Source organism: Clinocottus analis, unplaced genomic scaffold (genome assembly GCF_023055335.1).
Source record: "Clinocottus analis isolate CAN_PGR_092001 unplaced genomic scaffold, fCliAna1.0.p SCAF_21, whole genome shotgun sequence".
Lineage (NCBI taxonomy): Eukaryota > Metazoa > Chordata > Actinopteri > Perciformes > Cottidae > Clinocottus > Clinocottus analis.
The window spans coordinates 9,004,463-9,025,076 of record NW_027175943.1 but is presented as its reverse complement, the minus strand read 5'-3'; the positions used below and the strand labels follow the sequence as shown (position 1 = coordinate 9,025,076).

The following is a 20,614-nucleotide window of genomic DNA, read 5'->3' as shown; positions in this document are numbered from 1 at the left end:
GGTTCATGTGTAATGTTGCCTATTTATGGTATATTATTTTATTAAAATTCACACTGTCTATCTATGTTTGGGTCCATCCCCTGTTGTCTTTTTGCCCCACCGTGACAGTTCCTTAATTACTTTGCCATGAAGATAGTGCTGCAGTAAATCACATGGAGCAAACTCCTCCTTGACCAGAGAACAGGCTCTATGTTCGCTTTAAGAAACGGTCTCACTTCTTTGTTCGTGTCGTAGCCGGAAACTCCCTCTTATCTGAGCTTCTCATGACAATAGCAGGGCTGTTTCCCATGTCACTGTGAAGTGAGACCTGCAGACAAACAGACCTGTAGCCATGACCCAGACAGGTGAGCCGTCCCTTTTGCATTGATTATTTTATTCAGTCATTACATTTTTTTTTTACTGGGGTTACGAAAACGAATGTACGAATGTAAAAACAAAAAGGAAGGGCGCGATTTGTGACAACAGTAAAGCCATTTCACAGCATCCTTAAAAATGCTCCACTGAGAGTAAATATATTGTTGCATAAAAGTTTGGTGACACTTTAATCTTATGCTAGTAGATTATGCTGTTTTTTGTTCCCAATAAAATGCTTTCTCCTGTAGCTGAGCTGTTAATCATCTATGAGAAGGAGGCCGAGCAATGGGCCACCTATCTGCATTCAGCCTTCACTGGTCCAATCTCAGAGGCTGGGATCTGCCGCTATGACATCGCCACAGTGTCCAGTCGGCAGGAAGACTTCCTCCGGCTGGTCCAGTATACCTGCAAGCTCCTGATCCTCTCCAAGGGAATGCTGGAGGGTCTGTGCCAGAAGCGGCGCTTCTTCCTGGCCCGCGTACTGCGTCCGGCGGCTCACGTGGTGGTGCTGCTCTGTGGGGTGGAGAGTCTGACCCCGCTGCTGGAGATGGTGCCCCTGAACGGCGACGAGTGCCTGCTGGTCTCCAGTGAACAAGATGCTCATGAGTACCTGGCCACTGTGACTGATATTGTGGGGAAAGGTAGGGAATTGGAACCAAAAAGTAAAACATCAAATAAATTTCACTGATCACCTGTCGATAGCATTTTCTGTGAGCAGATTCTGGCTTTAGATGTGTCTTAATATTGGATGCACTACAGAAAGGAAGGTAAAAGTGCTAAATGTATGTTCTTTCACAATATTAAACCTCTTAAAAAGAAAAGAAACTCTGCAGGATTGTGGAATTAAATTATTTGAATCATTTATTGGAGACCTCCGAGGATGAAATCAAAAGACCGCTGGAAGTCCTTGACCTTATTTCAGAAGCCAGTGATGTGTCAAATCCCACCTCAGTCTCCCCACAACTTTAACATCTGATGTGTTGTGCCTGTATTTAACATATTTTAATCTAAGAAGTGTCACTCCAATTTGAATGCTGCAGTGTCCAACATGATTAACTTCACCCACTAAAACTCTAATATAATGATCATTATAATAATGTGAATAGTGAGCAAAAATATCCTAACGCGTGACGGTAAAAAAGATTTCAATTTAGTCACAGCGTGCATCGCATTCTGCGAACCCAGAACACTGTCCCCTCTCTTCAGCGTGCTCTTTCTTCAGGGGAAAAAAATCACATGGCCTCGCCGTCCCGCTGCCATAAATGCGAGGTGAAAAGAATGCTCATTATTTGTGAGGCTGAGCAGCAGCTCGGAAACCTGTTTACTGACACCTGTGAATTGTGTGTGCTGAATAACATCCTATATTTTCGAGGTACTAGCCGCAGAGACTTATTTTGTGACACTGTGTGTCCTCATCTGCCCTGTCCATTATCCTCAGCCTCCGTCCCTACTTTTCCTAATTGCTCTATTTGTATAAAATCATAAAGCAGAGTAGGGGGCTTGTATTTAGACGTGTGTGTGTGTGTGTGTGTGTGTGTGTGTGTGTGTGTGTGTGTGTGTGTGTGTGTGTGTGTGTGTGCGCGCACAGGAGAGACATCTGATGCAAATAGCCAGTCTTTCCTCTTCGGCTACCACTGACTAAACTCTTCGTGAGCCATGCAAATTCAAGTGCACTCTGTAATACTTCATTGCACTGATACAGTGTCGTGCTTCAGGCCAGGATCCCACAAACGGTTATATTTTAACTCAGAAGTACCATCCCTACTCAAACAGGATGATGCTGTTTATGTGTTTGTTGGCACATACAACAGACATGGAGGTGTTTTGACAAGTTCCAGTGTAAACTGGTAAATAAAGGGCACTTCATAACTGGTTTCTCCGATCACAGGCTGAAAACGCAAAATCAACATCGGTGGAGACGTTTCTAATGACATGAGTTAAAATGTCAGTTCTAATAATATAGAGTAGAGTTTAGGATTTTGTTGTAATTTAACCTAATTCTGTTGTAAATATTCGACACAGCCATAAACAATTCAAAATGTTGGCTTGATAATGGTGCTCAATGACAATTTAGGGAGTCGCGAAATGATTACACTTCATACTGAGAGAGGCTTGAATGTGCGCATCAAATTTCACAGCAATTTTGAACTCTACACCGTGAACGCTAACCTTCACGGTGGTGCTAACGGAAACGTCAGAGGATCATTGAAGTCGGTATAGGAGAGGATTCATCTTCCGAGCATCCTAAATGTCAGTATAATGGCAGTACATATTTTAGATAGCGGTGGTTCAGTTAGGCCCACAGTGGCACTTGGCCAACATTGCCATCTCTATGGCCGCGTCACTAGCATGGCTAAAAACAGATAGCCTATGGTACCCATTTAATATCACCGTGTCACAATTCAGTATGATGTTACAGTAGATGCCCCATCTTTTGTAGGTGTGTTGGCAGCGGCACATGTCAACCCCTTGACCCATCAACTATCGGGATCGACGCAAAGGGCGGAACAAAAGCAGTCGAGTGTCAAATCCAGCGTTGTGGTCGTTCCCGCCAGAGTTCCATGCAGGGTAGGACCAGGTTTTTTTCTTCCACAAAGAGTCGCTAACATTTACTGCATTGCAGTTCACTGTAGTGTCTCTTTGGCAGAGCTCTACGGAAGTGTTCATTCTGTTGAAAAATGAGTTGGTTGGCAGCGACGCTGAGGTTGAGTTCACTTGCGAGAATCAGACGCTGAGAGTGAAGCCTGCGTGCTGGAATGAGCGGACCCTGTGCGTCGAAGCGCCAGGTGAACAAAATAACAAGAAACATTGCCTGTATGATTATAATACAATGAAATATTGAGGTATTCTGTCTGGCTTGTGTACAGTTTCTGTATTGTTTTCAATTGCAGATTTTCCAGCAGGAAATGTACGTCTGACCGTGTACAGTGGAGCGGTGCCACTGAGCAAGGCACAGCTGCAGTACTACAGCAACATGGAGGAAGTAGCCTCCCTTCTGGCGAGAGCAGCAGACCCTGTGGATTTCATGTGTCAGGTATAAATCAATAAAGGGCTGTTTTCAAATGTGGTTACTTCCAGGCTGGCTTACAAATATCTGCTATTGAGTTGCACTATGGGAAATGTAGGATCAAGTGTTTCTCGAGTTTGACCCATGCCAGGGAGAAAAAACTTTAGATTTTGACCATTCTTCAGTGCGTTTGTCAGTCCCACTACTTTATGGCAGTGCAATATTAAATGGAGTAGCGCTTTATTAGATGGCAGTAGGGGTTATATTGAATTTTTCTGTATATGAAATCATAGTCTGGAGAACCGCCAACTGTAGTTGGCAACAGGGCCAAACCTTTCAATGGCATCGCTGTAATAAAGATGAACATTACTATTTCTAAATGTTGAAAAAGAAAATAAACTTTAATATTACAATATTCAGTTGCTTGAACAAGCAGTGGGCATGCCTCAAACTTTAAAACTCCAACACTTGCAAATATATTCAAATGACTCGATCAATCATTGATTTAGGGAGTGCACTTGAATGCTTTTTCTATTCTCTCTATTTCTATTCTCTCGCCCCTCAATAAAAGGGACTCTTCCAAGGCACCATGAATGTTACTTAGTCACTCATCGTTATGCAACGCAGTAATTGAAAATGAGTCAATCCCCACCCCAAAACACTGCTGATAATCGATCCACTTCAAGTCATTCGAAAGATGCGGAAGAACAGAAGATTAATTGAATCTGCATAGTTATGCTGGTGTGTGTGTGTGTGTGCGCGCGTGTGTCTGTGTGCGTGTGCGTGTGTGCCACTGTTCCCATCTCCTCTCTGGAAATGAAGCGACAGCAGGTTTCAGCCTTTCCACTGCCATGAAAACTTGATTCGATTAGGTCTCTTTTGCTGAAGGAGCAAACTTGAGCAGTGCCAAAAGAAGAATTTGCCAAGAGAATTTCAAACAAAAAGTCTGGACTGACACCAATGGACTCTGATGCATTTGGTTATGTTCAACTTGGCATCTTTGTGCCTCTATAGACTGTACTTCAACATGAAAATCCATTGTTTTAAATGCTTTTTTTGTTGGACGTTTAGTTGGTAATTTACTTGTACCGACTTTCCTCGCCACAATAAATGATTTTAATATGTGTCCAGCTTGTGACCCGTCTGTCTCTCTGGGTTTCAGGCTCTGCAGGAGTCCTCTGTGGAGAAGCTGGACCAGAGGTTATCTTTCATGTTGATGGCGGGCATGCCTAGCAGAGGATTTCAGGAACTGCAGTGTGAAAACACACCTGGAAGAGGTACAACACTGTGGGATTGCTTAGTGAGAACTGTACTGTATATTGAACAACATCTGGTGCTCAGGATCACGAAGAAAAAAAACAAGTGAAGTGGGTACAAGAATCTCAATCCATCTGCTGACAGGAGAGTTTATCACACATTTTTTGTACTCTTTGTATTCTGTAAAATATGTAATTGTCATGATGCAAGATCAACCTCCAAAATCCAGTAGTTTGCGGTCCATAATTGCATTACAATATCAAAACAATTTTCACACACGTATCCTTTCATATTGTCACAAGAAATTTTCAACTGCGCCATAGAAGACATTTGAGGCATTTGAATACTGTACCACATCATAATATCCATGGGACTCGCTCCTTTCCCACCATGTGTTTATGCAACAATGTGGGCTGAACATAAGTTTCACAGTGGTAATGCGTTCCTGTTGCAAGATGCACATTATCCACCATGAAAGAATGCCTTCCATTATTTCTTGGCTCATTATGTGGCAGATTGATGGCTTCATCAGCTTCTTAGATTGATCCCTAACTCTGCTAAACAAAAAAAAAGGGCACAGGGAAATGTTCCCCATGATAAACAAGTCATTAAGTGCCTGCATGCGGTCTTTCTTCGACTCTTCTGATTGTGTGCACACATCGGGTCAACTTCAAGTTATAGAACTGAGTGTTATGTGGGTTTCTCTTATCAATAATAATAATAATAATAATAAATTCCAAACCTTATCAAAACTGGCACATATCCATATCAGAGCTCCACCAAGCAGACACACCATCGCTCCTCCACTTTGCTGCCCGGTATGGATTCAAGAGTGTCTCCAGCCTGCTCCTGCAGTGTCCAGGTGCTGAGCGAGCGCTGCACACAGCCAACCGCCATGGACAGACGCCCACTGAGATCGCCAAGAGTCAAGGCCACACAGAGCTTCACGTCTTATTAAAGGAAACACTGGTAACTACTTCCATATTTACGATTCGCAACTCTCAAATAGAGGTTCATTCTTTCATTTTCATATTGCTCCAGTTGTTATGCGTCCTTGCAGCATGCTAGTACATATTATATTAGCATTATTGACCCTCAATACAATGAACGCATTTCTCAAAAGGCCAATATCTGATGACAGCTTCACATGCTCAGTGCTTTGTGAGCTAATGAAATCCACCCGGTGACATTATTCATCATCGAGAGCTGGCTGGGTGTAATGTCGCTGAAGTGGAATTCCATAGTTTTACCTGCTGACGGCTTATGAAAACAACACATGCACCGTTCCTCTTGAGATCTGAAAGCAAGGGCCTCAGGAATGCTCTTACGAAGACAAATGCAGTGTTAGGACTACGCAAGAGTGGTTATCAATAATACACAGAATGGACAGGATAGAAAAGTGGAGAGCAGGGAGAGTACGTCATGGGGCGACCTCACTCCCTCCTATCTCGTGTCGTTACATCCAGCTCATGGCACAGTTGGTGGATTGATGGTAAACCCCCTCCCTCTCATCCTGAATATGTTTGGCCTATGAGGTTCCTAATGGAACACCCACACAGATAATCGAAAGGCTGCGTTTGTTCATGCATGCACAATGGCTCAGAGCGCAGGTCGTCTGCATACATTCAGACAATTATGGCAGCCACTAACATTGAGATTTTCTTGCGTAATGGCTGCCATTTTCCCATGTTAATATGAAGAGCCTGTTCCTTTTCAACCTCTGGTTTCATTGTGTGGAGAGAAACATAAAAGCAGCAATCCAAATTTAATAGATCCTTTGCATGCATACACATTGCTTTGTTTGATGAATCTGAAGGACACTGGGATCATCATGTTTTTTTTTTTTACCAATGCTAATTTCATTAGGCAGTGAGGACATTATCATTAAAAGAAAGACATGATGTGCCCAGTGGTGTAACGTGAGCAAAGATGGCAGGCTACAAACAGCACATAATTTCTGGTGCGTCCTGCAAATACTACACTTGATGCAAGAAGCAAATTAACATTTTCTCTTGAGCATGATCCGTTTTTATGGGAAGAAAATACTTGCGGTTACTCAGATCCTGTATTGGAATAGAGTTAAAACAGCTAGCCTGAAACTAGACACGGACAAATCCATCAAGCATCACCTCTAATGATCCCTATTAAACTTACATTTGTTTACATCTCATTTGTTTAATCCGGACAAAAACTGAAATGTAAACGACTTGAGGTCGTTATGTGTTATTGGAGGTTATGTGCCAGACTATTTCCGCGACGTGAGGTTGTGAGGCAATCACGGTCGACTCTATGAATTTCCGTCCAGGAAATAGTCTGGCACGTGACCCCGCTGTAAAACAAACACAAGTCGAGAAAAACACGTTAATTAGTGAGCTTTATAGGTGCTGCGGGGAAGATTATCGTTATCTTTGGACAGAAACAGTCTGTCCCCATCTGTTTCCCTTCTTTCTGCAAAGCTAAGCTACGGTGACCAGATTTGAGTTTGTGAAAAAGAGGACAATTTGTCGCGGGGGGCTAAAATTCCTGTCGATTATTGATGCAGCGATGTTTTAGGCCGAACTAGTTTCTTCAGAGTGTAACAGGATATTCGTTGCGAGTGGAGGTGGCAAGGCTCAGTGTTGCCAGATTGGTGATAGCGCAGTATCGTAGAAAAGGCTAAAAAATGGTCGTATTTGGAGGATAATTATCGTGCATCTGGCAACCCTGAGATCGGTCGACCAATGACAGTTCTCGCTACAGTCACAGCTCGCGCAAGAAGGTGAAACGTAAGGAAGATACAGTTTCCAAAACTTGTAAGGGCGTAAAGAATAGTTTGTGGAAGACCGAGAAAACACAAATATCTAACGATGCAAAATCACGGACTTTTTTGGAATCCCAGCCGGACGCATTTTTTAGGTCTCGAAAAGAGGACATGTCCGGGAAAGAGGACGTCTGGTCACCCTCGGTAAGCTAACTGGCTACATGTGCTAGCATGAAAGTTCAACGGGCAGCATGCTGTTGTGTAGTTTCAGCTAAAGCACTGCGTCATGTTTTGTACATGCAATTGTATTCCTCTTAACATACGGTAGCCGTCTTAAATACGGTAGTGGATTTTAAATACAGCACTTCAAATAATTCAAGTACAAGTAACTCAAATTGCAGCACTCGGAGCAAAATGCTTCCCTTGAAAGCCTGTGTCAGCAGTTGCATCAGCTACTTGTCAATTGGGAACAGACATTATGCTCATTCATATGAAAATCTCTTCTACCGTCTTCCCTAATAATACTGACAACTTCTAACTTTCTCTCATGGCTTGGATCAACCTACAGTATAGCCCCTTGAGGGAAATTTAGACACTCCAACAGCTGTTGCCAATGTATTTATCCCCCTAGCAACGCTGCTAATTGAGAGTGACTGCAGATGGTGCGAGGTTTGATCAGATTGCTCCAGCGAGTCAAAGTGCTTACTGTGAGTCGGCAGTGAGTCAGCTGAGCTGACAGGGGAGTGGTAGAGTCAAACAGAGGTCTCCCCACGGGGACTTCAACAAGCCCATAGATGTAACATAACAGACAGATTAGACATGCACACGCAACTGACATTTGCGGGTCTCCTTGGAGAGTAATTAAAATGTATCCTAACGGCAAAAACTACAAGCACACTGCGCTTGTGTGCCGCGTTAGAGGAAGTATGAGAGGACGTATGTGGCGTGGGATTTGGTTCTTGCTCCTTTTCCTTTTTTTTGCACAGCAGTTTCATTAACTCATCTGCAGTGTTTCCCCCACCTCCAATTAATCAAACCACAAGGCATCAGTGATTTGGGCGTCAGTGCAGCAGAACCCTGTCAATAAACCCGAGACGGATCGGTCCCCTGCTTCATACACGGGCTGAATCACTCACAGGCCCTGCATCCGATCCACGAGTCGGCCCTGGCACCACACTTCTTTGTTAATTAGCTGTGAACCGCTCCAGAGGGGAAAGCTAAATTATTCAGGGGGAGCATAACTAGAATATAAATATAGAAAACGCTATTATCTGCTATGTTTATGTCCACAGACCGCAATGTGCCTGCTCATCGTAATTACTTACACAAACACACATTGTCCTCATTTAATATTTTAATACTGGGTCACTTGGCATTTAGATGGACTCCACGCTCCTACCAAGATTCCACTGTTTGCCCTCACGCGTAGCAGAGCAGGGCTCGATAAATACAAATGAGCTTGCAACTGTATGGTCCTCAAAAGAGCGGTTAACGTGCTGCCTGGCCTGACCCTCTCCTCTAATGCAGGACAGACAAATGAGGTGACTGCACACGCTAATCCCGGGAGTCCACTGGCCCTATTTTGCATGTTCATGTTGGTTTGGTCAGTGACTACGCATCATCACAGGCAAACTTTGCAGATTTGTTTATCATTTGAATTATACAGTCGTCCGCTTTCTAAAAAAGAAACAGTTTTCATCCATCAAAGCTGTATGTTGCAAAAGAATCACAGGACTAAACTCATGAAAAATAACATGTTTATCCAACCACTTTGACTCTTGAGCTTTTGACAGCAGAGTTGCTTTATGAATGGCTATGTCGGTCCATTGCTTTGGTCCAGATTCAAATATCTCATCAATGGATTGTCTCAAAATACCAAAGAGACATTCATGGTTCCAATATGATGAATCCAAACGTTTGGTGGCCCTCTAACATTTCATTTGTGGTGCAGCTGTTCTTTTTGTTTAGTGCTAATTAGCAAATGCTGTGATGCTAAATAATGAGTTGACATAGGTTAACACCGTCTGCTAAACCCCAGCATGTTAGCAATATCATTGCGAGCATATTGACATTAGCATTTTGCTCATAGCATCACTAGTGCAGCCTCAAGGTGCTGCTAGCATGGCGTGTAGTTTTGTTATCGTAGCCCACTATGAGACATGGAAGAAACTATGAAAGTTAAACACACTACAGAGTAAAACTAGTTTCAAGTGTTGTGTTGCCTGCCGAGCTGACCACTTGTTGTTTTTTCCTTGCCAAAGTTGCACAGATTTTTTTCTGCACGACACTGAAGTTAAGTGTTGGTACTCGACAATCTGCCATAAACACAACTTTGTTATCCCGCAACCACGATGTCAAAAGGCAACCAGCATGCTGGCACTGAGAGCCGAGACTAGCCAGCTTGCGAATTGACCGTTTCAGCTGCTGCTAACAGATTTAAGCTCCTTATCTCGCACTAGATTCACTTGAGATTTGCTCCCTCTCGAACACAATCCTGCCTGCTGTTTTGTCTGAAGCACTGTTGCTTGGATTGCGATGGCGAAAGTGAATTTGTCTGGAATGCCCTGGGGCTCCTGCAGATTCAGACATCTGTAAAATGATTCAGCATTGGTGGTTAGTAAATAAATTCCTCTCCCCTGTCCAGAAATTGTCTCTAAAAATACCACATTGTGCTCACAGCATCCAACTATTATAATTCAATGTTCAAGCTGCGGCGGTAATTAACCCGTTCTTTCTATCTGTTGGGCTTGATATGAACCTCCACTGTTAAGTAATGCATTCATGGCAACCAATCAGTAGTTTGCAGTTGTAGGAATGGTGTAATATTGTAATTGAGTCATGAGTGGCTGTGTTGCTTGGAAACTGCACACAGAGCGTGGCGGGTTATATGGAGGACATCTTGATCAAAGTGAGCTGTATCTCATACTGTATGTTATTTATATTACTGACGGAGATTGTTATTAAAAAATAACAACCATATATGTATATTTCAGGGTCACACTTTAATGTCATGTTCAATGCCACACACAGCGGTACTAATGAGTCCGCATGTGACATAGGGGAGCCAAATCTTAATGTCTTGTTGAATCACATGTTTCTGATCAAGGCAGTCCGCTAAAGAACTGAGTGGGTTGTCTTGTTTCAGTTAGCGGTTTGGTATTAGAACTCCAGATAATCAAATGTATATGCATGTGGAGTGAAAAAGTAAGTCATTATAGTTGATTTAAAATACATACAGTGTACACTTTAGTGGTTAGTGCAGAAAGTGTTATGCACATTGTGCAATGTAGTTTTACTACAGTTCCTTTAAAAATGACTCTAAGAAGGCAGCTTTTCACCACATGAGTCATTTCAAAATGAATGATGCAATTCTTCATTTCTTCACATTTGTATCAGAAGTTGAAATACACCAGTTAATTGATAGCCATATCTCAATCTAATTATGGATGCAGTCTAAACATCAAACCACGGGTCTTGAATTGCTCACTAAATGATATGTTTGGACTGAAAGGGGAAGATTGTCTGATTTCATAATTACCCTGATCATAGCTCTGTCTGTCTCTCAGCATGCTATTAGCAAATAGGCCGACTCCGCAACAGCTTCGCTGTCAGAGGGGAAACTGCTCTGTTATCCAGCAGCAGGCAGCGCTAACGTACAGCAACCTCTCCCATTCCTGCAATAGCCCTGAAATTGCTTTTCCACAAGTCATGTCCGAACAGATGCGGAGAGAGACCTCAATTAATAGTCTCGACGTTTGTCACATCTGACAGGAAAACGCTGCATAATACAGCATGGCGTGGAAACAGATCGGCCAGTATGGTGTGACGGAGCTTAATGCTTTTATTATCGTACGTCTGGAGGAGGACACGGGGGAGAATGAGCTGGATTTAGTGAGCCGGCCATGAAGAGATTTGCATCCAAAATCAACCTGCGTCATATCAAGATTGGTCAAACGTGCACAAACAAAAATATGTATAAATCCAACCGTATGTAGCAAATGCCCAGCTTCACATAACAGATTAGACATGTCTTTTCTTGAGTTCTGAATTGCCTCTATCAAGCTGCTTCTTTGTGATTTGGATGAGGCATAAAATGCATCTCTTCATGCTGTTATTGCAGAATATGTTCAGCTCAGACGGGGACAATGCTGATGCCGGAGTGTACGAAATGATGTGCGCTGCAGGTGAGTGAAGGACTGATGGGAAGTGGAAAGAGGACAAAGGGAAGCCGGTAATGGCGTTATTATTTTTGGAGTTATTCCATCCCATCCGTATGCTGGGTTGCTGCTCATCTCCGAGCACTGAATATTTTTCCCTTTGCTGATGGGCACAGCATGTAGTCGTGCTTTCCGATTAGCTGTGAACAGTAGCAAAAGCAGCATGCAGAACTCCAGCGTCACACTCGGTGCAACAGAGCAGTAAACACTTTTGTGCATTAGGGACTCCTTCCACCACACACCTACAAAAAGAGCAGCGAGGAGGGCACGAGGAGGGGGAGGATGAGGATCTCTATGCGCCGCTGGGCGCGAATGATGAATATGACACCATCATCCTGAACTCCACAAAAGCCGTGGACATAGCCAGTCGCCCACCGGCGCCCACACCTCGGCCTGAGATCACCCGCGTGAAGGAGGACAGCACCCCTTACATCACCAAAGGTAACTTGGGAGTCTTCTGTTGCATCCCTTGCCCCCCTGTTTTCTTCCAAATCACAGAGATGATAAAGCTGATTTGCACAGTCATGCACAGTATATAAAGAGGGGAGTTTGGGAGAAGATGTGGGAGGGAGGAGGTGCCTGGAATGTGCATTGCCATTGTTAGTCGAGATGTTTTTTGTTTTTTTTGCAATGCTGTTTGTTTTGATCCCATAAACCACAAGAACATGACACCCCACCCTTGAAAAACAAACGCAAGTGAGGGAAGAGAAAGCGCTCAGTCTCTAACTGTTCAATATCAGCTGCGTAAATATTTCATGAAGATGAAACATCCAAAAGTGACTGTTATTATTAAGGCTCATGAATCACTGAAACTGCTGCGACTTGCTTCTTGCATCTTGCAAATACAAACGGACACGAATGCTTCGCAATTAATTGTTATTTCCATAAATAACATCACGCTCGTCCCCCATTAACCATCACTTGCATGTTCAAAACGCACAAACACGATTTTAAATGACACAACAGGCGCCCTATCTCCATTATGCAGCGTATTCTCCCCGATGGGGGCCTACAAGGCAGAGAAGAAGCGGCGTGCGCCACTGAGCGACCTGCATGCAGCCGTCTCCTCAGTAACCGAGAGGGAACTACCGTCCTGCCATCTGCAACCAATCTTGGCCAGACCAAGGCCAAGTCAGCCAGAATAAGTCATTACACATGTTTTCCATCGTCCTTGTCCCCAGAGTGCACGCGAGAAGGGAGAGGGATTTTGAGGTTTCCATCTATTGAGACAGTGGAGCTTCAAAAACTGCACAGGGATCACATTCTGCTGCTCACGCCTGCTGCCACGGTGAAAGATGTGAGAGTAGAGTGATGGGGCTTGGTGGTAGGATTAGGCGAGGAGCCAGTTATTGGAGACCACTGCGCAAGTGGAAATAATGAGGGTTTTTTTCTGTTTTTTCTGTTTTTCTCAAGCTCAATGAGACTAAAATGGGACTAAAATTGAGTCTCACAGACATTGCTCGACATGTAAGCTACAGAGAGAGTACTCGGTACAGTCGTGTCGGTCTGCCCCTCAGCTGTGCTCCACTCGCGCTTTCGTTTTTGAACTGAGCCACAAAGCCGGGCTTGTGTTGTGAGCAAACTGTGTTTGAACATGAAGTGGAAAGGAGTGACGCCGTCATGGAGGAAGTGGTCAGAGGTGGGATTATCTTTCAGGGTGTGGATGTTGAATTTTAATCCAGCGTTGGTCACACGGCCGCAGCTCCTCCGCCCACTGACAGCTTGAACAGTGTAGCCTTTCATTCTGAGAGCTCACAAGCAAACCAAAAGCATCATCATTCAGGGCGTTTAATTCAATCCAGAGCTGAATGTGTGCGTCTTTCTCTGAGAAGGAACCAATTGAAGCTCCAGAATGAGAAGCACGGATGAATGTGATTTCACAGGCATTTAGATTCAATTAAAATGGTATTTATCTGAAACATTTAGATTGACAGAATGTTTGTTTTCTGCTGGCTGTTCATCGTCGCCAGTCAACTCAATAGGTTGTTTGTAAGTTTTTGGCGCCACTGTGTGGAAGAATTGTTGAAATGCAATTGATCTTTTTAGAAATCTGTAAAATCAGCATTTCAATGTTTTCAGCGAGGGGAAAATTATCTTCAAAAAGTATGAAAAAAAATAATGTTTCATAATATGCTTACAGTACATGCTGTGTAAAATGAGTTATTGCAAGCTGCTCTGTGTTCCATAGTGTTCCAGAAGAAGACGGGCCCGCAGGGCGACGCTGACCTGTATTCACTTCTCTCTAAACAAGGTGATTTTCAGGTGATACGGGGAAAGATCAATCAAAGAGTCAGTCCAACCATGTATAAAATTGAAGAGCTCACAAGAGACAGATTATGACAAGAAAGGTCAATATCACAGCAGCAGAGACATGTTCTGACTTTTAGTCTCAAAAATGACAAAAGCCTTAAATAAAAAATCTATAAGTTTGTTAGAAAAAATGTATTTTGATCTGACTTTTTAAATATCTTTTTTTTTGTGGCAATTCTATATATAATAAATACCTTTTTTAAAATAGGACAGGGTACAGTTGAGATGCTTCATAACAAGGAGTTTAAATCTGCATATTAATGCACAGATGCTTTGAAAAGACAGTTGCAGCCATAAATTTAGAGCAAAAATACACAAGGCCCCTTTAGCCACAGTACATTAAGTAGTTGCATGTATCTCCGTTTGCTATTTGTCTCCAAAATGTCATGAATTGATTTCTCCTCTGGGCAGAATTTGTGTTGTGACTTTGAGACGCGCAGATTGTGAATGTTCACTCACAACAGCAGGACTTTTACCGTGCCGATGATTCTAGCTGACTTCTCTTTTGTGATTGACAACCTGGTGGAATTACCTGCTGGGTCCTTTGAATAATTCAAATAACAAAGCTCGACGTGTTATCTAATACATGGGGGTCTCTAAACGTGAAAGAGCCGCTCCCATCGAGCACCCACAGAGATACAAAGCCATTTTTCTGACTTGCTGTAATGTCGGCGGCTGAGCGACGGGTGCAAAGATCATCACAGTCACCCAGAACATTACCTTCCATCGTCACGACTCCCTGACACTCCAGATGCGGAGAGCAAAATCACATTACCAGCCAGTCCCCGGCTCTCCGAATGCCATCTGGAGAGGCTTTATGCCCCCGTCTTGTCTTATTTCGGTCACAGAAATAAACTGTTACATTTATGATGTTACATAATGAGATCCTGTTTGCTCAGTCGTGTGGTGATTATTCTGTTGTTTTACACCTCTTTTTTTTTAACCCTCCTTTTTTAAGTGTTTTTATGATGTTTTCATTGTGTTGCAGCGTGCGGGCGGGAGGACAGCGTCTCCTCCGCCTATGATACCTTTGTGCCAAACCAGACAAATGGCGTGCTGCAGCTCATCAAGCCCCAGCCGAGGGTGAAGACGGGTTCACTTGCTGTGGACGGGGCCCTGGAGCGCTTCAGCAAATGGCAGCGGGCTCAGGGGGGCATGGACGCCGTCCAGCAGGTATGCGCCACTATCGCACACTGTGATCGCACCCATACTGGACTTGGAATGAATAAGCATGCCGGACCAAACCCGAATAAAACTAGAACCATCTGTTGCTCGGTCCATGCCAAGCTGCAAAGCACTCCACTCACAGGAGAGCATGAGGGTACAAGCAAATGTACCTTTAGAGGAAAGAAAATGGCTGCTCATTAAACCACAGTGAGGGCTCCACAGAGAGGATAGATGGTGGTGAAGAGATGGTTGTTTTAAGCTTCTGTTTGATGGCCAAAAAAACCCAACTCACTGGTCAACTTATCTGTCTGTTTCCTCTGTCAACCAGTGACTCCAGTGCGGATTTATCTACCTGTAAGCAGAACAGTTTGAAGCTTTAAAGGTGTAATTGTGGCTTGCTTTAAAAAAACAAAACAAGACCAAGCTGGAGGCGGGCCAGTACAAACACCAAGTGGCTGATTGTGTGCAGGCAGGTGACGATCAGGTGGTTGGGGAATGAGCTGAGGACCCCTGCTGGGTGGAGAAGGAACGGCAGGAGTTGTTAGAAGAGTCAGACAAGACAAATGACAGAAGGTACAAAAATACACCTAAAAAAAAAAAGATATTGCCATGACAACAGACTGAAATGAATATTAAATTACAGTGAAGTCCTGGACCTCCAGCTGTCGTAACAGACCTGTTTTTATTGCAACACATCTTGCAACATCACTGTAGGAAAAAGAAAACAGTGGGAAATGTAGCCATCGTAGATTTCAATATTTACACCTAAGTCAAAATGACTTACGAGACATATCGTTATTCTCAAAGCTTGTAAAACAATGACGCGTAGAAGAAGCAGTCTAGTGTGTGTTTATCTCTACAATATGAATGATTGCTTTAAAGGCACAAATGGAATGTGAGATTAGTGGTGGAATTAGTATCAATATATTTTACTTGAGTTACTGATACTAATCCCAAAATACCAAAAGTCATTAATGTTATTAAATTGTTCCTGATGCATTAATTTAAGTCATATTATACTGTAACAGTTAAGGAGAGCAGTGGTTCCCAAATGTAGGGTTGGACCCTTATGCTGTGTTCACACCGAACGCGTCAAGATTTCGACGCACGTCAAGATTACATGTAAAGTCAATGCACAGCCGCGTCGAAGCTGCGTAGACGCGTATTTTCCAGCTGGCAGCGCGTCAGACGCGTAGAAGCAGCACGGACAGCCAGCAGGTCGCGAAGCGATCTCGGGTTGACGACGCGCGAGTTGAAATTTCCCAACTCTAGCTGCAAAAACGCGTGAGTCATAGTTGCGTCAGCCAATCAGCGTTGAGATGGTCCGCTCGTCACCGCCGTCCGGCCGGTGCTGAATCAAACTCCTGCCGGTCACCCGGAAGGAGCTGATAGCGGCTTCGTTCGGGCTGTTGTGGGACTACGGATACTATTATGAACCCAGACACCATGGAGTTTATGTTCACACGTTTTTGTGATTTCCACAACAAGTATAAAGCAGATCTAGTGGTTATTTCATCTATAGACTATAACGGAAAAGATCGCTCTTCTTAAGGAGAGAAGCGGCTGAGATAAGCCACGCCCACCTTTGTGGCGCCGCGATTTGTCTTGCTGCATTTGATGTGAACACACTATTTCTCGACGTGCGTCAAAAAATATCTCGACGCGGGTCGAGGAATTTTTTGACGCGTTCAGTGTGAACACAGCATTACGAGTCGCAAGACGGTTAACGGGAGAGGAAAGAAGAATGCTTTGTTTTTCCCACAAACATTTTCATAGATATTGAGGACTTGTAACTTTTGTCATTGCATGCTTTGTGCAATATTCATTTTTCCTCTTTTTGTAAAAAAGAAAGAAAACAAATGTGCTAAGTTTCAATTGATTTATATTTAAATGTGATAATGTCAAATCTGAGTCTAATTCACCAGATCTTTTGGTCAGCTGTATATGAATAATATGTAAATATTCATGCATTCACGCTTCTGTAGTTGGTGCATATATTCATTTTATTAATTGCAGTTTTCCAGCAGACCTCCATGAAAGTACCAACAGATGTATGTGCCGAGTGTAAAACTTTGATTCATTCCTTTGCTCAGCCACTGGAAACATAACAACATATATGGAAATATCATCATTTTTAAATAAGTGGCTGTCTTATGCGTGAGACTCATACTAAAAGCACTGAGCTTTGTGTCCGCAGGAGAAGTTGAGTCATCTGGGAGCCCGAATCGTCAACAGCAGAGAGGACAGCGGCGGCGTCAACGGTAAATATCCCTCCGTCCTGGATGTGAGGGTTAAGCTGTGCTGTCATCACAGTGAGGCTCCACAGGGCCGCAGCTTTCCTGGAACTTCAACTTCAAAATAAATAGTGTGCAGCGCCGTTAAAGCCGGGACAAGTAGTCCCCTTACAGTATTAAACTGTATACTGTAAATGGCTCAGAAACTCTTCTCTCCCCACCAGATAAAATCAACATCGTTCATCACACGCCAAGTGAGTCTTTTTGAAAACGTATCTCGGTGCGCATGGAAAAAAACCTGCTCGCATGCCTTTGTAGTTCCTCCAGTCCCAGTTGCAGTGGTGGGGAATTAATCCTCGGGGAAGTGTTATTTAATCAAGTCCCCAGCGCCCTGTGTTGATGGAGTGATTTTCACTTGCACTAAATGGGACTCTCTTCTTTTTCTTTTACTGAGCACTTCTCTGTTCAGCTGTGCATGTTGGGTAATTTCCCTCCTGGTGTTACAGGGAGTAAAAGTCGAAGTGGAAGCCAAGAGGCGGAGTCTGAGGTTTACAGCAAGCCAATTAAAGGACAGCATGTGAGTTTGCTTTGGCTTGGCAGAACTTAAGTACACATGTTAAGTTTACATGCTGCTGACTTTACATGAAGTTACTGTAAACCAACATAATGCAAACAAACCAGTGACACGTGTTCATCTGACTTGTTTCACAGTCGAGTTTCTTCTCGAAAGGTGACAAATGATGAAGGTAAGACTGAACTCTAGACTGATCTAGTTCTATTAATGATTTCAACTAAACTTTATTGGAGTTTATAAATGGTCACGTATTCTCTATTTGCAGGTTCCATCACTCTAAAAAGACTCTATTCTTCCACCAGTTGTTTTAACAGTTTAATGTGTTTGAATACACAATCCATCATTACATCTTTTTTCCAAGTTTTGTATTTCAAAGTAATAAGAGTAAAGACAGATTTATTTATATATATATATATATATATATATATATATATATATATATATATATATATATATATATAATTTATTTATTATTTTCACACTATTTCAGCTTTTATTGTCTCTTACAAGTTTTACAAATGAACATTACACATAGTAATGTACAATATGTGGGAATTACTTTTGTAAGCAAATCTGCGGTATCGCTCTTTTGGTAAAATGTCTCATGAAAAGTGTTCCATGTCAACAATTATCTTGTTAGGTCACACTTTTCAATTGAAGACTATTTCTGACAAATTGAATTCAATGTCACCATATTGGCAACAATGCAGCAACTACACTTGTAATACATGTTGTTGATGTATTATTTACAGTTTACAAAGAAATTCAAAAAGGTTTAAAAAAAAAAATACTGTAAATTGTGATATATTTTCATAAGTCTGTGGATCAATAGAACAGCAAATGTTGACCTGACAAACCTTCATACATTTGCCTCTAGAGGGCGGTGTTCCTCTAAATATATCTATTGCACGCACTGTGTGAAGCAACCAAAGACATCTGTCGAGCCCAGATGCACCTGCTGACCTGCTGAACTAATGTAGGCTTCAAGACAAGCTATGGTTAAAAAACAACAACCAAGAAATGATATCCATACATGTTCATGAATGTTAAAGGATCATAAAAATATTCATGCAGCAGGCGAGAAGATCAACGTGATGCTTCTCTCTGAGTGGTTGCAAACAGGAGACGCATGTTTAATGTTGGTGTGCTTGAGCCAAGACGTGTCAATTTAAATCTGCTTATCAAGTATAATTGAAATCAAATGAAAACTGTAAAACTGTTCTAAGCGCAGCTCGCTGGGATGAATAGAAATATCCACAGAGGGGTGCTGTAACGGCAAGCGACTGTAAAATGAAAGGTCAAAGGCTTAATTTTCCTGGGAAACTCATTCTGCTCAGCTGCCACAGTGCAGGCATCTGTGTGTGACAAACGGCTTGAGAAGAATCAAATAACTAATAAAGAAGCCTTTTTAATATCGCATCCATTGAATTACTAAATAATAACCACTTCCTGTATATACTTGTCAAAAGTCTGAATTTGCTGTGATTTACCAAAGTATTCAGGCATTGGCACACATACACACAGTCTCTCTCAATTCTCTCTCACACACACACACACACACACACACACACACACACACACACATAGAGAGAGAGATACCAGTTTGTTGGTGCAGCCTGCGCCTGAATGAATGAATAAGAGCTGCATGGGGAATTCAGTGAATGCCTGGCTAAATCCAAGCTCAGTCTTGAAGCCCGGGCATAGCATGTGCCAACAAAGCAGCTGGGTACACGCCGGGCACATTTTTCTGTTCAATCATGCTCTTTGTGAATAATATGTATTAATGCCGTCCCTACTTAGACCTGCCAGTTAGCCTTTGGAGATGATCCGGCTTCAGGACCCCATGGCATTTGAGGCATATGTTTGCCTGTCACCTGCTGAGTACATTTCAGCCCGCGCGTCAGGCATGGCCACCGAGATAGGCCAGTATTCATCCCGTATACAAACATCTGAGCGTCGCCACAAGGAATGATTTTCCCCAGTCACAGAGAGACAAGCAGATAGATGGAGCGCTTCACGGGCATGTGTCGCCCACACAGAACATGCTTCTATATGTGGGCAGCGCCACATCAAAGACGAGGGATCAAAGATTCACTGTTTTTCAAAACGCGGTACAGTATATATGCACATCCAAACTATGATTGGAATATAATTTGGTTGACCAAACTGACTCTTTCTTCGCAGTAAATGTGTTTCACTATGATGGGCAGCTGCAAAAAGTCCCGGAGGTAAAAAAATGAAATCTATCTCTAATTTGTAGCATTATGCAACAAATACATTTTAATGGTAATGAGCAATGTGAGGGAAGTATTTTTTTTTATGTGTGATTATGTAAAATATAGAATGCTGGACTTTTACTTTTAATGATGATGATTTGATAATTAAACGAAGCATTTGAATACCTTCCAATGTCTTCAGTATAAAGCAGTGTTGACTCAGTTTAGGGCTTAATTATATTCACTTTTGATTGGAACTCAACTTAAAACAATTTAACACCGTTTTTGCCACATGAAAGGCAGAAAAACAAGTTGTACAAAGAAATATTGACACATAAAATCACCTTTTATAATGTTACGGCTAACATTTTAGAAAGGAGTTGCATGTAAATTCCGCTAAACCCAAAACAATTAGTTGAAAGATGCTAAATCCTGAGGGTAACTGTAATTGTATGTGCATTCATAACTATAAACAACGGCAGCTTTTAGGTTTCATTCCACAGTGAATGAAGTCATTTAAAATGTCTGTTTGAACCTT

The 20,614-nt window shown here is 42.6% G+C and overlaps 1 protein-coding gene across 1 annotated transcript; it reads left to right on the top strand.

The window, feature by feature from the left end:
- The first annotated feature begins 586 nt into the window (after window positions 1–586).
- On the top strand, window positions 587–18,027 carry LOC137792592 (B-cell scaffold protein with ankyrin repeats-like). Its single transcript, XM_068588331.1, has 14 exons — window positions 587–995; window positions 2,795–2,922; window positions 3,002–3,140; window positions 3,246–3,388; window positions 4,524–4,638; window positions 5,391–5,587; window positions 11,479–11,542; window positions 11,798–12,016; window positions 13,764–13,826; window positions 14,874–15,058; window positions 17,250–17,313; window positions 17,511–17,540; window positions 17,784–17,863; window positions 17,998–18,027. The coding sequence occupies exons 1-14, from the start codon at window positions 587–589 to the stop codon at window positions 18,025–18,027; spliced, it is 1,866 nt and encodes a 621-aa protein (XP_068444432.1).
- The last annotated feature ends 2,587 nt before the right edge of the window (window positions 18,028–20,614 follow it).